Here is a 14,701-nt window from a genome sequence, read left to right as displayed (position 1 = left end):
ATATTTTCCAGCTCTGTACATTGATTACAATTTAAATATAAATTATTATTAACCCATATAAACTGTGTTTCAAGCTGATTGCATCGTTTAGGTTGGTAAAAAATGTATTATGTTCAAACAGAAAATATTAGGATTGGTGTTGAAGTTAATTAACTACTGAAAATGATAAGAATCTTTTAAGAAACAGTTGGATGTGATCCTCAGACCAATTAGTTAATAGCTAACTTAAAGAACAAATGGGCCAAATGGCCTCTTTTCATTTGTAACTCTTTTTGTTAATTGAAACTTTGAATAGAAGACATCAAAATATAGATTAGGATCTCTGTCTTTGTAACTATTTTCACAGAACTCCTCCACTTCACCTAAAATCAAATGTTCTGTATCTGGTTTTGCCTCAGCGTCAACATCTCATTGACACTTCAGTGTTTGGATAATGAGAACGTGTCAGATCAGGTCTTCTTAGCCTACTGGCTCTATCTAGTAATGGCACAGATGTATCAGGTGTTATTTTGTGATATCTCTTCACTCAACAGCAATAGCTGCAATCACATGGTAAATAAAGCATAGTGAAAGACCAGTTGAGCAGACAAGCTCAATTAAACACACACACCCGCCACCATTATAATAGCCTTCATACTTAAAAGTGCATTTATGTTGAGCATTCTTGTAAATGTGGCAGTATTACACCAATTGCTCTTTGTACTTGCATGACTTGACAGAATAATGTAGCATCACAGGAGAATTCTGTATGCAATATACAGTACATTTTTGAGAAATACAGATGTTAGCCAGAATTAAGTTCTTAAGCAGTTCAGTATTATATATGTCAAAGAGTTTTTGTAAAGGCACACGGAAGTCAACTGAAAAATTGAATTATAACAGAAATCATAATAGAAATTCGGGAGGTTAGATCATAATCTCAAACACTACAGTATATACAGTAAGTCTCTCACTTAGGACTTCCAAACATTGAATTCTTGCAACCTCTCCTGGCACCCCATCTATACCCCTGCAGCTGCTCCCAGACATTTCATCGAAAAGTTACTGATTCCTAGATTTCCCACAAAATCTTGCAAAGTACCTTTATTGTAACCGAAAGCAATTATTTTTGGTGAAAGTGGGGTTAAGTTGCTACTAAATGTAAACTGTGCTTACAAAGTCTATCTTTTATCTTTATCAAGACCTGTTTTCAAAATGGATAACTGTAGTTATATTGGAGCATCAATCGAAAATGATTCATATTCAATCATTTTATTTAATCATTGAAATAGAAGCTAACAGAATAGTCCTTCACATATTTTACAAATGAATCTATCTTCAGTAGCTCACAAATACATCCTGTACAAATGAATATATCTTTGGTTGTGTATTGGTCAGTACTTCAGTATTTCTCAGAATGATTTAGAAGTTTAATTTAATCATAATGACATCAATAAAAAGAAATCTACTGGCACCACTCAATGTTTCTTAATGGTAAATGTTACAGCGAGGTTAAAGGATATTTTCAGCAGAAAGCTGAAAGGTTATAATGATAAATGATTACAATTGTAGTAGCTGCCCTTAGGGTGCAAAATAGAAATACAGGAAAATTGTTAATGGTGTGATAAACCACTTTGGGTACTGTTTTCAATCATTGACAGAAGTGAGTGTGCTCCCTGATCTCTGAGAAGAGTTAAGAACTTCCAAACTAAGTTGCAGTAATGTGAAAAGAACTGCAGTGGCACCTCAGGCTAGAGTCAATCACATACTCCCAGGAGTCATAGAAGACAAAGTCAAATGCACCAAGCTGGAGATGTGAACAATCAGTGCTTACTGCCTTTGGGTCCTTGAATGATGCCTAGAGGCATGCAATCTTACTTAACTATCATTCCAGAACAAAGGTTTCTCAGAAATGTGGATAAAACGAACACGTTTTCTCATGCAATGAAAAACATCCTTTTTTCTTACCATCTGCTTTCATGGCTTTATTCTATAGTATTATTAATATTATCCCTTAAATTAATGAACAAAAAACACTTGTCTTATTCAGTGGGGTTCTAAAGGTTATTAGCTAATTGAGATCTTTGTGAATTTGGAATGTTTTCCTTTCCTTAATTCAGTCTTTTAGGAATTGTTTGGTTTGGGGGGAGGGCGAGATGTGGTGGTTGAAGCACAGGATTTTTCACTCTGGAGAAAGACATAAAAAGGAAGAAGATCTTATGTCAAAACAACTTTTCTCTTTCTACTTTTCAGCATAAAATGTACCTTTATTAAAATGAAAGAAACTGCATATCAAAGATTCAATTTATACTCCACATGAAGCATAATATATACTGTACATACAGTATTACATTCTAACCATGAAATATTTGAACCATGACATATTGTGCACATACAGTACTATGCACATTATGTATGCTGTATGTGAAATACATGAAAAGCATTGCATAATATTACACAAGCTAGGTGTGAAAAGGATTTCTGTGTTTATTGATATTCTTCCATGTACTCATCAGGATAATGCAGGGAAATAAAGAAAAAAACAAATAAAATGTTTGGGAGTATTGCTAATATGCTCAGGTTTTACAAATAGAGAGACCACATTTTGAATAACTTGTTTAGTTTTAATCATCTGACCACAAAAGGATATTCTTGACTTAGAAAGTTTAGAAAGGGCAGCAATAAGATATCTCGCCCCAGAGAATTGTCAAATACTGCAGAATAAAGGAACTAAATCTCTTTAGTCTAGATGAAGAAGAGTGAGGGAAGCTTTGATCCAAAAGTATATAAAGATTATAAGGGTATTGACAGAGCCAGCCTGGTGGACTACTTTGAACTCAGTGGTGGAACAAATGTGTACGGTATAGTCCCAAAGACTTGTGGTTGTCTGGAACTTCCTAGCCAGGAGGGTGCAAATCTGACTCTGAGCTCAAGATGTGGCTTTATAAATTCTGATAAACATAGCTACTGAACTACCAAACAAGCAGGATGGGCTGAAAGGCCTTCCCTCAATTACAACCTTTCTTATGTCCTTAAAAAGGCAATGTTGGAACTCTTCTTCACAAATATACAGTAAACCTCCACTTACTGTAACATTTTTTCAATTCCTCAGTCAGCAAATTTCAATTGCAATAGTAAAAGTCTGGAATTCAGATTTTATACTCATGTTGTATCAGCAAACCCATAAAATGCCACTATCTACTTTACTGAGATTCAACAAAGTAGCAAGTAATAGGTTTATTACATGCTGAAAAGAGAAGAAAGAAAACACAACATTTTGGACATGGAGTCTTCTTCAGGTGTGAAGAAGGCTCCACAACCCATTACTTGTTCCTTTGCAGCCTACGCATGCTTACGCAGCTACCCACCTGGACTACTTTAACAAAATACTAATATCTTACAACATTACAAAAAAAATGTTTCTGTGTGCTCAGTGTAAACAGCACCTTTGCTTCTTTTTGCAGCTGGCAACAGGACTATTCTTGGTTTTCCCACACAGTTTTGAAAAAAGGAAACTTGGAAACTCTAGGAAATGGTCCCTAGAGTTTTGTCTCTGTCTAGTGGTAAAAAAAGGTGCAGCCAGACAACAGCTTTGCACCTAACAACCACCAGATGGCAGAAAAAGACATCTTCGTAGTATTGCAAAGCCCATTCGGGGAATTCACAAGCGACAGCAGCCACTGTTTTTAACTGAAGACCAAATAAAGAGAAAGCGTTTTTGCTGCTGTCGAATAAACACATCTGTGCAACGTAAGAAGTAGTAAAACAGTATGAAACCAAAATAAAAAATGAAATAACTACATAACAATATAAAACATGTTATTTTAATGACATTGTACTGTGAAACACGAAACTAATTCACTAGAATCCCATGGTTTCACTTTATTTCATTACGACATGTCATCTATCATTATTATCTATTATCGCCATAGTATTAAATCTTTAGAGGGGACTTTTCTCCAAATTCCAACAAGCCTGCCCACGATAGTTGTTTATGGTATATGTAGTTCTTCACATGCATCATTTTAGAGACTAACATATCGAGAACTCCAGCTAGAAAACTACAAATTCAAGATGGCTGCAGGGGCAGAGAGGTCAAGGGTAGGGTGGGGCTTTCGTTCTCTGCTTAGTTTCAGAGTTAAATGCGTTCAGCAGTAGCAGGTGGGCAGAGTTGAAGTAATGAGAGGCTAAAGAGTTGCTGTGAAGAGGACTTTCATATTTTAAGTGTTAAAAGAGCACAGGCGGATATAATGTAGCTATGGCTAGTGTTATGTGACTGTATATTTATATATTCAATCCTTTTATTTTGAGTGTAGTCACAGTAATACTTAGAAAACAAACTTCAGCTGCTTATTTTATTTTGTAATGGGTGGTCAGCCTCCACACGCTTGTTTAGCGTGAATGAAATTAGCGACAGCAAAAGGTGAACTCCTTTTCATTCACAAAGCTGTTTTTTTAAGGGAGCTACATTTCGGGGAAGAAACATGGCTTTAGCGAAATTCAGCAAAATATTGCGACTCTCAAGTTTAGACAGAAAGAAACAGAAGCAGTATGAACACGTACACCGGGACTTAAACCCCAATGACATTTGGGAAATTATTGGAGAGCTGGGAGATGGAGCATTTGGGAAAGTTTACAAGGTAAGTTTTAGGTAAGCGCTCTGGGCTTCTTTTTCATTTCATTTAGTATTTGTAGATGTTTATAAATAAGGAAGCGAAAACAGATGCATTGTATTATTGACACGAGTTTGGACAGTTACTGGTTACAGTAATAGCATTTGACGTGTGGGGATATAGTCGTGAGTGTTGTAGTTACAGTACCAGTGTTATGCCAAAGACTCGTGCAACAAGCCGGCAAAAGTCAGGGCAGAGCCTGTCATAAACCTGTTCTGTTGGCATGCACCAGGAAAGTTTGAGCATATTTTACGAATGTATCATCAAACTCAAATAAAGTCTGAGCAAGTCCCGCTCATAAAGTAAGCTTTTGTTTTAGTAAATTTGCTATTGGTTACATTTGTTTTCCACTGCCGCTCAATTTTAAGGAAGAGAGTTGTGCAACCTGGTGCATACTGAATGCTTTCGTGTTCCAACATCCTTGTTCTTACTTTCACGACGTTCCTCTACGCTATAACTCAACGTTCGTAGATTTCAACAGAACTTTATTTTGTGTGCATTAAATAGAAAAATAGATAACACATTTCAACATATTTTTGTAAATGAGGGTGACCCTTGTTTGGTTGGAGGCGCTTCATAGAAGTTTAGCATTTCCGTTTCTGATTTTAGTTGATTTTTGCTGGCTTCATTTTATTCGATGTCAGAAGGGTTTAGTGGTCTGCTCACTATCTGCCCGTTTTTATCACTGACATCGCAGAACAATTGTTTTTATCATGCTCTTAAAATGGGTAATTTGCATATCTAAAACAGCTTTTATAACCGTCCCTGCGGACTGTCCTTTTGTGTAATTGGCCAATGAACACCTTCATTAGTCAAGGTTAATGTGATCTTTAAGCACTTAAAAGGCTACCTAAAAAGCTGACAGATTGGATATCTCCAAGATCAGGTTTGGATTTTAGTCCAGTTCCACTTCTGGTTTCACAGTCCCTAATTAGCCTTAATCATAGACCTGCTGATGCTAACATCAGGAATTGCAAGTTTAGTGCAAAGCAGGCTGTGTAAAACCAGTTCTGTATTCTGTCTTAGACCCTATTGGTTCAGCTTATACTTATTTTGCCTCACAAGAGTAAACTTGTTTTATTGTCATGTCATTATAGTGTTTTTTTTTCTATTTTACAAAGACGAAAACAATGAAAAGAGCAAATGACACCATGGAAAATTATGCATGCCATAACACAGATACGTAACCAGCACTGTATCATGCTGCGTTACTAAGGTTTTGGAAATGTGATGGTTGAGCCATAGAGATCACCACTGCCCTCCTTTCATGTGATTCTTAGTCTTGAGAGTATGTTTCTGGTGCCTTCACTCTGATTGCTCATAGACTGATCACAGTCTGTTGCTGAAGTAGGAGGAAGAGCAGACCACAGCCTAATGAATGTTTGGAGGAAGATGGTGCCTCTGTAGGAGTGGCTGTGTGTTTTTCAGATGCTGCTGATGTCATATTTGCTGGTGGAATGTCTATAGAATTCTAGGGCACTGCTTTTGAAACACTCCAGACCTGTGGAAGGCAGGTCAGAGTGAGAGACCTTAATGACACTAATGTTATGGCACTAAACAGTGTTTAGGTTAATATATAACATGCAAGGCAGTTTCTATTCCAATATTTCCTCTGTTTTTAAGTAGTACCTACTTTTGAACTTCACAGGCCAGTTTTGGGTGGAGAAAAGGCAATGACCAGTTAGCTTCCTGCTTAATTCTTATCTTCCCTTTTTTAATGTTAACATGGTCATGATTTGTGGATCTTAAGATTAAAACAGTGCATTACAACAGTAGAGGTAGTAGCTAAAGAGCAAATTTAAAGTTCTTTTTGGTGTGCAATTTAAGTTCAATCATAGGTTCATGCATTTAACAGGTTTCAAATACAAGATGGCTAAGATTGGAATATGCTGCTAGTTGTTTGTGTCCAATAGTATATATATATTTTTTAATGTGACCTTGTATCTCTTAGCAGCCAGTACAGTTCTTTGCTACTGTATAGCACTTATTTCTGGACAGCTTGTCACAAGAAGATGGGGAGACAGTGACACTTTACAGTATTTAAAGTACACCAGAAAACAAGATAGATCAGTGTCTGGATGTTTTTGGTCCTATTAAAGTTACTATATTTTATTTTTAAAGTACCATTATAGCCTGCAGTTATTCGTTAGCCTGATTAGTTTAAAACAAACCAAATAGATCATCTCCCATGCTAGAAGTGTTTGATTTTATGCATGTGAGGATGGACTGAGTATTAAATACGGTGAGTTTTTCAGAACATTTCAGTAAAAATTCCCAGTAAAGAGTTGTCAGTTGGTGGGGAAATAAACCATGTTGTTTTAATCTGTGTGAACAGAGTATATAAGCAGGCCTGTAATGGTTTTAACCAACTGTACAGTAGTACTCATACAAATTTATTTATTATTTCCACAGTAAATGATACTTTGAAATGTTTGATAATAAGAAGTTACTGAAACAAAACTTGTAGGTTCCTAATCTCCGTTTCCCAGATGGACATGTGCAGTCTTCGATAAACTCTCTTGACGGTGGGTGTGAGCAGGATGTGAGTTCTCTACAAGATCTCATGTGGCTCTGCATGTAAACCCAAACCTTAGGGAGACCTGTTGATAAGCCTTTAACTTGGAAGGCAGGCACTTAAATTCACTGTTTCCTGGCAGGATGCTTGTGTAGCTGTTGTGTCCTTTGGGGTGGTGATTTTGAACACGTGTTTATGCCCTTTATTGAGGATGCAGCATGTTTTTACAGAGGTCATCAGACTTTCTGCAGGGGAGGTTCAACTGAAGTTAAAAAATATATATCTGCAAGTTGGGCTGTAGGCTTTTTGAAGTCTGAAAACAAATTGAATACGCCTGTTTCACCATAAGCTACAGTATCTCCTAACAAGGAAGGATGTGGGGGGATGGTGACAGCACACAGAAAATAGTCTACACAGAGTATTTAAATGAAGATAAAAACTATTTAATCGTTTCTGTTTAACTATGTGCTTGAGATTATAATTGTCACTCAGTGAACCTCTGGTCTGGTATCTGGTCTCTAGTTCACTTGTGTCTAAAGATTGTGCATGTGAGTGGCATTTAAAGGGTGAATCTTGTTTTATGGGTGGGGTGTAATTATGGGGAAATGAAAATACCAATCTTTTAAAAGGCAAAAAGCAGGCTAATCAGATGTTAATGTTACAGTAAGCGGATAGAGCTAGCAGAAGCCCTTGGGCTTGAGTAGTCTCACTGTACTGCTGATATTATCAGGGGTATTTTTTAGGAAGTGATCCCTGAGGACTCCGAGAGAGGCAAAAGTACTCCGAGATCTCTCCAGCATCTGGATCCTGGGTTTGGGTAGAGCTGAAGCTGTCACCTTAATGGACTCTGGCAGAAACATAGTATATTCTTGAATAGGGCTAAGATTTCCCTGGGATTGATAAATAAGCGTTTAGATTTTTTCAATAGCCTGTTCTATCCTTTTCTTTAGTTCTTTCACGTTCAACCTGAAGGATGTTTTTGGACCATTTCTTGTTGGCTAGGGTACTTAGAAAGACCTACACTGCAGTTATGCTGTAGATGTACTGTAGGAGAACAGTGGACCCTTTAGAGCAAGAAGGGAAGTTGTACTGCAACAGGCAAACACATTTTATATTTCTTTAATGAGATCAGTATAAAGAATATAGGGCTTAGAATTGGTACATTAGACATTAATGGAAAATTTGTTCAAAAACACAGAAACCGCAGTTCCAGTTCCATATTTATGGTCATATTATAATAAGAACATATTCCAAAACATCTCTGTAAAGCCACACTGACCATCTCAAAAACTGTGTGGCCCCCTGAGTCACAGAAGTTGCTTTTTGCTGGTACCATATGCGATATGTTCTGACATCATCCAGTGTACTTTTTAGCCAAACTAAAACTGCTACCTATAGTTGCACACATCTACACATATAATAAGATTCTGACAGGTAGTGCAGTTAGTCTAAATTATGGATGTGGTTATATTGCTATAATTTCTTTGTTTCCCCACAAGTGTTTGGCTATGGTAGGCATATGGGTTTTTCTTCAGCTTGATGTTGGAAGCAAGTTTATCAACCATTGCGAAAAATGCAAACAATGTGGTCAGGTGCTGAAATAAAAGCGTTTATCTTCAGTGATGGAAACAGGATAAGCAAAATACGTCTGTGGGCCTGCCACTTCTCAATCGCCAATACATAGTTTTTTCTGAATGCACAATGCGTAAGCTGTCTCTTCGATAAGTATGGACTCTTTAAGAATTAAATTCCATCACTGCATGTACTGTATATTAATGTAAAGTTGGTGATTGGATGCTATCCTGCTATTCATGGGATTTGCAGGAACTGGAAAGCTTTCAAGTATGGTTCTTGATAAGGGTAATGTAGCTTTTTGGATACTGTGAAACTACAAAAAATTAATATGGGGAAATGTACTACATGTATTGGAACTGTTTTTACAGTCTTGCTTTTGACCTTTTGGTTTAAGAGGGGGGTAACTCCCAGTGACTCTTCTGGCAAAGCCTAAAACAACAGTATTTATTTTGCTGGCAGGTGTAGCAATCCTGTTTGTGCGCAATATTTCACAAAGTTTCCCATGGCATATTCCTGGTTCATATACTCAATTGAAAGTATATTCTTAAGTATCTATGAGCCTTGGCAGAAGAATATGATTTATGTGCTTTAATGTTTGTGATGACGATTTGAGTCTGCTTTTGTTTCTGAAGGAAGAAGAGGTTCCTTGCAGTCAGTCCTTTTTATTGTTTTTTGTATTGGCATCCTGTGGCCTTTGCTTTGGAGAATCAATCTGAGCAGGACATCACGGTTCTGTATTTTTCAGCTGTCACTTATATAGATTACATGGTTTATTTTAGACATTGTTCAGGCCTTGCTTCTCAATGCTTTTCATTCTGAAATTTTGTAAAAGGGGTTCCATTATTTTAAGTGACTAGAGGTTCTTTTAAAGTTGATTATACATTATTCACATTTTTAACTTCCAGACATACAGATAAAACTGATACCTGCTTACATTTTCAGAAGAAAATAATGATTTTAGAAAATATTTATAGGAGAAAATCTGTACTCCTTATTTTGATTCTGTACAGTGTCAACGGAGTGGTAAAAGTACTTGGAACAATGCTTTTCATCTAAAAAGTAGAGGTTTCGACTCCATAGGTCAGCTGCACAGGCATAAAGTTGTTCTTTCCTGAAATAAAGCATATTCCCACAGAGAACTAGAGGAAAATAACCAATAAAAAATATCCTTTTCCACCTCTCACACCATTTTTTACATGAAAAGTGCCTTTAACAATTTTAATAGTCATTTTGTTATGGTGTTTTTGTGAATGGGAGATGACACCATTGAGCTTTCCTTTATGGCAAGAGTGCATTCTTTCTCCAAAGCTAAAGAGAAACCCTGGATGAACAGAGGTTACAGCTTGTCATGGACTCTATCTTTGCTCTAAAGAGGTCTAATGTAATAACTTTCTGTAGATGAGTGCCAGTAACTGAAAACTGAGCCGATTGAATGTTGTATTATGTTGCATTTTAGCACTAGAGATGGTGTTGTGAGTGTGTATGCTTTCACGCATGGGAGAAGGGGGTTATAAGCTTGATTAAGTCTGGAAGGTTTGTACAGCTGCAGCAGAATTAGTTATGAAAGGGGTATTGAAGTGTATTTTGTACAGCTCCATAATTCTCTACAGTGAGAGTCCTTGCATTAAGGCTCTACAGATTCTGTGAGGTTTAGTGTGATGCGTAGGAGAGCTACTGATTGCTCCATGTGGTGTGTACTTTACAGTTAAATGTTGAGGAGGAGCGTCACAGGGCAAAATAAAAATAGGTGAAGCAGAGCTTTGCATGTGACATTGCATTAGCGTGTTTTATGTGCTCACACATGCTTTCTGGGGATTTCCAGGTCTTCAGAGAGCCTTGATGTTGTTGTACTGTCTAAGCTACGCACCTTAATAGACTTAGTGATAATCAAATGCATAACCTCCTATATTTAAAAGAACTGGTTAAACTACAGTTTTTTTCCTCATTGGCACAATAGGAATTTTCACTAGTACACGTGTGACATTTATTGAAACATTTTCTTCAGATCGTGCCATTACAAACATGGCAAATGTGGAAATAATAAAGCTAATGTAGACAAAAGCTTGCAAAAAATGTTTGCATGCTAGAATTCTTAGATCAACAATGATTTAAGCTATTTAAATGTCTGTAAAGGTTTTGATAAAGTCCCCCGCAGGCTAATTCTTAAATTTAAAAGCTTTAAGAATCCTAGATAATATAGTGTATTGATATGAGTTGAGAACTGCTTAACAGCTTGTCATCTTAAGGGGTACAATCTTGAATTGAACTGATGTAAGACAAAACCTTAATCAGCAAAACCTTAATCATAGAAGGGTAGACACTTGGCAAATGGTTTCATTATACATGAAGTCATATGGATGATTCTGCACTATAGGAAGTTATACATGAAAGTGATTTGTGTGTTTATGTCCTCATCAAGACAGACATTGCAGGAAGCAATAAAAGGAGCAAACAGAATACTTAGGTTTACAGAAAAATGTTTAAATAAAAGAAAGTCAGAGTACCTTTAAGTTGCATAAGAATTCATTAAGCATTGTGTTCTGTTTTTGGTTACCATGCCACCAAAAGGTTGATAAACCCTTAAGAGTTCAAACAATAGTGTCAAGAATAATTCCTGTTCTCAAAGCATTGTCACATACAGAAAGGTTAAAGGCACTAATGTATGGCTCTTCAGTCTGGAACAAAAAAGATAAAAATAGGCCTCTTTGATTATATTTAGTGTATAAAATCCTAAGAGTTCTACGTGCAGTTAATCAAGGGTGAAATAAGGGCACAGGGTCATAACTCAAAACTAAAAAGGAATCTGTTTATGACGGAGAACAGGAAATGCTTACAGAAATTGTTGTGGGCATCTAGAGTAGGCTTCCCAGCCAGGTGATTGAAGCCCAGTCTCAGTTTTAAGAAGCCACTAGACAGTTTTAGGCTCAATTGGCTGCTAAATGAAATGAAGAAAATGGGAGCAATGGCTTCCATTCTGGATGTGTTTGTGCTCTTATGTTAAGGAGGGTACTATACTACAGCAGGTTTTCTCCATGACTGTGGGTGTGTGGTCTGATTCTCATTTACTGTAAAAGTGGGTGTCGGCATTGATTCGATTGGCAAAATAACTCAATCTGAGTCACCTTTCCTCCCTAGGAATTATACATTATACTTCTCTTCCAATCATTTACTATTACATTCAGTGTAATATTAAAAATATTCAGGAAGTCTTACGCACACTAAGCGATCAATCCAAGACTCAGATGACAGGGGATTGGAGTGAAATAGTGCAGAAATGTTTGCACTATTTGACCACTGTTTATGCACTGGACAATAACATACTGCAAGCCATTATTTAATTTTTTGTAGGAGATTGGTGGTTCATTGTGGCCTAGACCACGCATTCCTGAGACATTTCTTACCTGTAAAACTTAGAAGGGCGAATCTGTCTTCTTCAGTGACTTCTGTTTGTCAGAATCGTGCAAAACTATGTTGGGTAGTGTATGATATTCCATTCTATTCTGTCTTAAAACTCATTTGCTTTTTTTGTACATAGACAGCTCTGGTTTTGAGAGTTTTGTCTTTTTCTGGTAATCTTAGGTCATATAAAGATGTTTGTCTGGGGGACTTGTTGAAGGTTCCTGACTGGGTGTGGAGTTTCCTTTTTGTGATATTTTCTAAATGTAGCCCAGCAGGAAGCTGACTGCTTGTTAGTTTGCACCTCATGCATTCTGGTTTTACAGCTATGTGTTTACTTGGTTTTATTGTGTTTATCTTTGTATGAGGAAAATGTAACCTGAAAACCTGACAGAAACCTAAAATACAGTTGAGTTTCTTAACTTTTGCACCTCTTTATTTTAGATGTAGTTAGTATGTTCCTTGTTGTATCAAAGCTAAATTACATGACTGTGACATTAGTTTAGTAAAGTTAGGTTTTAATTTAAAAAAAATATTTTTGACTCTCAATTATTTTCTATATTTAACTTTAAAAACAGAAGAGATATTGTAACTGGGTGGCTGTGAAAACTGTCATTTCCTAGTAAACTAACCACAAACCCCAGCCCCACCTATAGAACTGCTGAATGTTTCAGGCGGACATGATCTGAATGATGTAGTCTACTAAGGTGTGCGATGAAACAACATCAGTAATGAATAAACTTTTTGTAACTAAGTGAAGGAGTCGAACACTAGACACTCACTCTGTACAATTCCCTGCAATTGGTTTTTATTTTTCCATCTTGCAGCACGTTATCTCTGTCATCTTATGACCTTTGTGTTATATAGGGCTTTGGTCGGTGCAGGTTGAAGTATGATTATAAACCTCTTTGGTGTGTAGCCATGTTAAAATTCTGAGGCACTCAGGTTATGTGAAAGACCACAGTAGACAGTCCTGCTGTTTATGCAGTGTATGTGCCGTTTGTGTGAAAACCTCTGAAAGGGTCTAAAATACACACTGGTTTTTCACAGCAATGTAAGAAAAAAGTTTGATAACACCACAGTGGAAAAGAACATGCGCATTACATTACAATTCGAGTATGTGCAATTCTCAAATTTGGACTTAACTGCCAGGTCTAGATGGACATATAAATTACTTACTATGTTACTTTTGTGACAAAGCTGTAATTATCGACCACTGTAAAAACAATACAAGCATTAGCACTTGTTCTGCTATGTTACATCTGGATGTTGACACAGATTCTGAAGTATAATTGCTTAAATTGTGACTTTTACTAAAGTATGGGGTACAGTACATGTTTAAATATATATTTCAGAAAATTTGATGATTGACACAAAATAGATGTGTTCTAATGAACACATTAGAAAGAAGTTACTTTAAAAATGTATTATTTTGCGTTAGTTCATAATGTATTGATACATATTTTTCATATTTTGCAGGCAAGAAACAAAGACAATGGTGTACTAGCTGCTGCAAAGGTGATTGAGACAAAGAGTGAAGAAGAGCTGGAAGACTACATGGTGGAAATTGATATTTTGGCTTCCTGTGATCATCATTACATTGTCAAGCTGCTTGACGCCTTTTACTTTGAGAACAAGCTGTGGGTAAGACTGCTCTCTTGATCTGTTATGGCACATGTGAAATCAACCATAAGATTATACTACAGACTTTGCTAGTTTGCAGCAGGGTCCTCATCAGTTTCTTGTGGGCTCTGATTCAGTACAGTATGTTGTTCAGTCTTTTAGGCTCTGTTTAGGACATTGTAAGATAATTTTAAGCTAAAAACATAGGAAAAGGGCTAAATGTGATGGGGAATTTGATCTTGTGGTTATGAATATTTAATAAAAACAATGCAATGGACTTATGGTGTAATGAAATGGCTCAAAAGCCAGTAAACATAAATATTTGCCCATCATCTTGATCTTATAAGCAATGTCTGGAGTTATTGTAGACATTGTCAGTTGAAAGCCAAAGAACCTTTGATGTAAGTTGGAGATTACCACAAAAGCAGCAGAACATATACTGTACTATGCTATATTAGATAAGATCACTTTATTAGCCATATACATATAGCTTGTGGTACAAATGAACTCCATGTCAAATCGTAGTTAATCAATTAATATGAACCATTTTTTTTAATGTGTCAGAGTTCAACAAGATTAAGTTAAATCTACTTAAGATTTTCCCTCAGCTCCAAATAATATAAATGCTTTATGTTACTGATGGTAATCCTCCTGTGGAAAAGAGAAACATGCACAAAGTTTGCACAGGTTGCACAACAATCCCTTTATTGATGATGATGATTTATTAAATGAATAGAGAGAATTTAGAAGAAAATGAGTCTGTCATTGAGAGAAGGGGAAAGGTGATCCTTTGCTTACTGCCCTGTCTTTCTCACACCTGAAGAAGGCTCCATAACTGGAACTTTTTCTTTCTTCTCTTGTTAGCATGGAATAAACCTATTGTGCATTTTAAGAGCCAATCACATTTTCTCTTGTGTGTTTTAACATTTGTAGCAATATT

At 36.5% G+C, this 14,701-nt stretch overlaps 1 protein-coding gene across 2 annotated transcripts in view; it reads left to right on the top strand.

Annotated features, from left to right (window-relative positions):
* The first annotated feature begins 4,112 nt into the window (after nt 1–4,112).
* Nucleotides 4,113–14,701, top strand: part of stk10 (serine/threonine kinase 10) — a 38,090-nt gene continuing 27,501 nt past the window's right edge. Inside the window, exons 1-2 of one of the 2 annotated variants that reach the window (XM_088604060.1) lie at nt 4,113–4,619; nt 13,618–13,782. In XM_088604060.1, the coding sequence (XP_088460186.1) occupies nt 4,464–4,619; nt 13,618–13,782 (321 nt within the window). In that variant the 5' untranslated portion in view covers nt 4,113–4,463. Of the gene's footprint in view, nt 4,631–13,617; nt 13,783–14,701 lie in introns of both variants that reach the window. The other variant, XM_088604061.1, reaches the window with a different exon arrangement.

Source organism: Lepisosteus platostomus, chromosome 13, assembly GCF_059453375.1.
Source record: "Lepisosteus platostomus isolate fLepPlt1 chromosome 13, fLepPlt1.hap1, whole genome shotgun sequence".
Classification (NCBI taxonomy): domain Eukaryota; kingdom Metazoa; phylum Chordata; class Actinopteri; order Semionotiformes; family Lepisosteidae; genus Lepisosteus; species Lepisosteus platostomus.
Note: the sequence above shows the minus strand (reverse complement) of the source record. Positions and strands in the feature narration are given on the sequence as shown.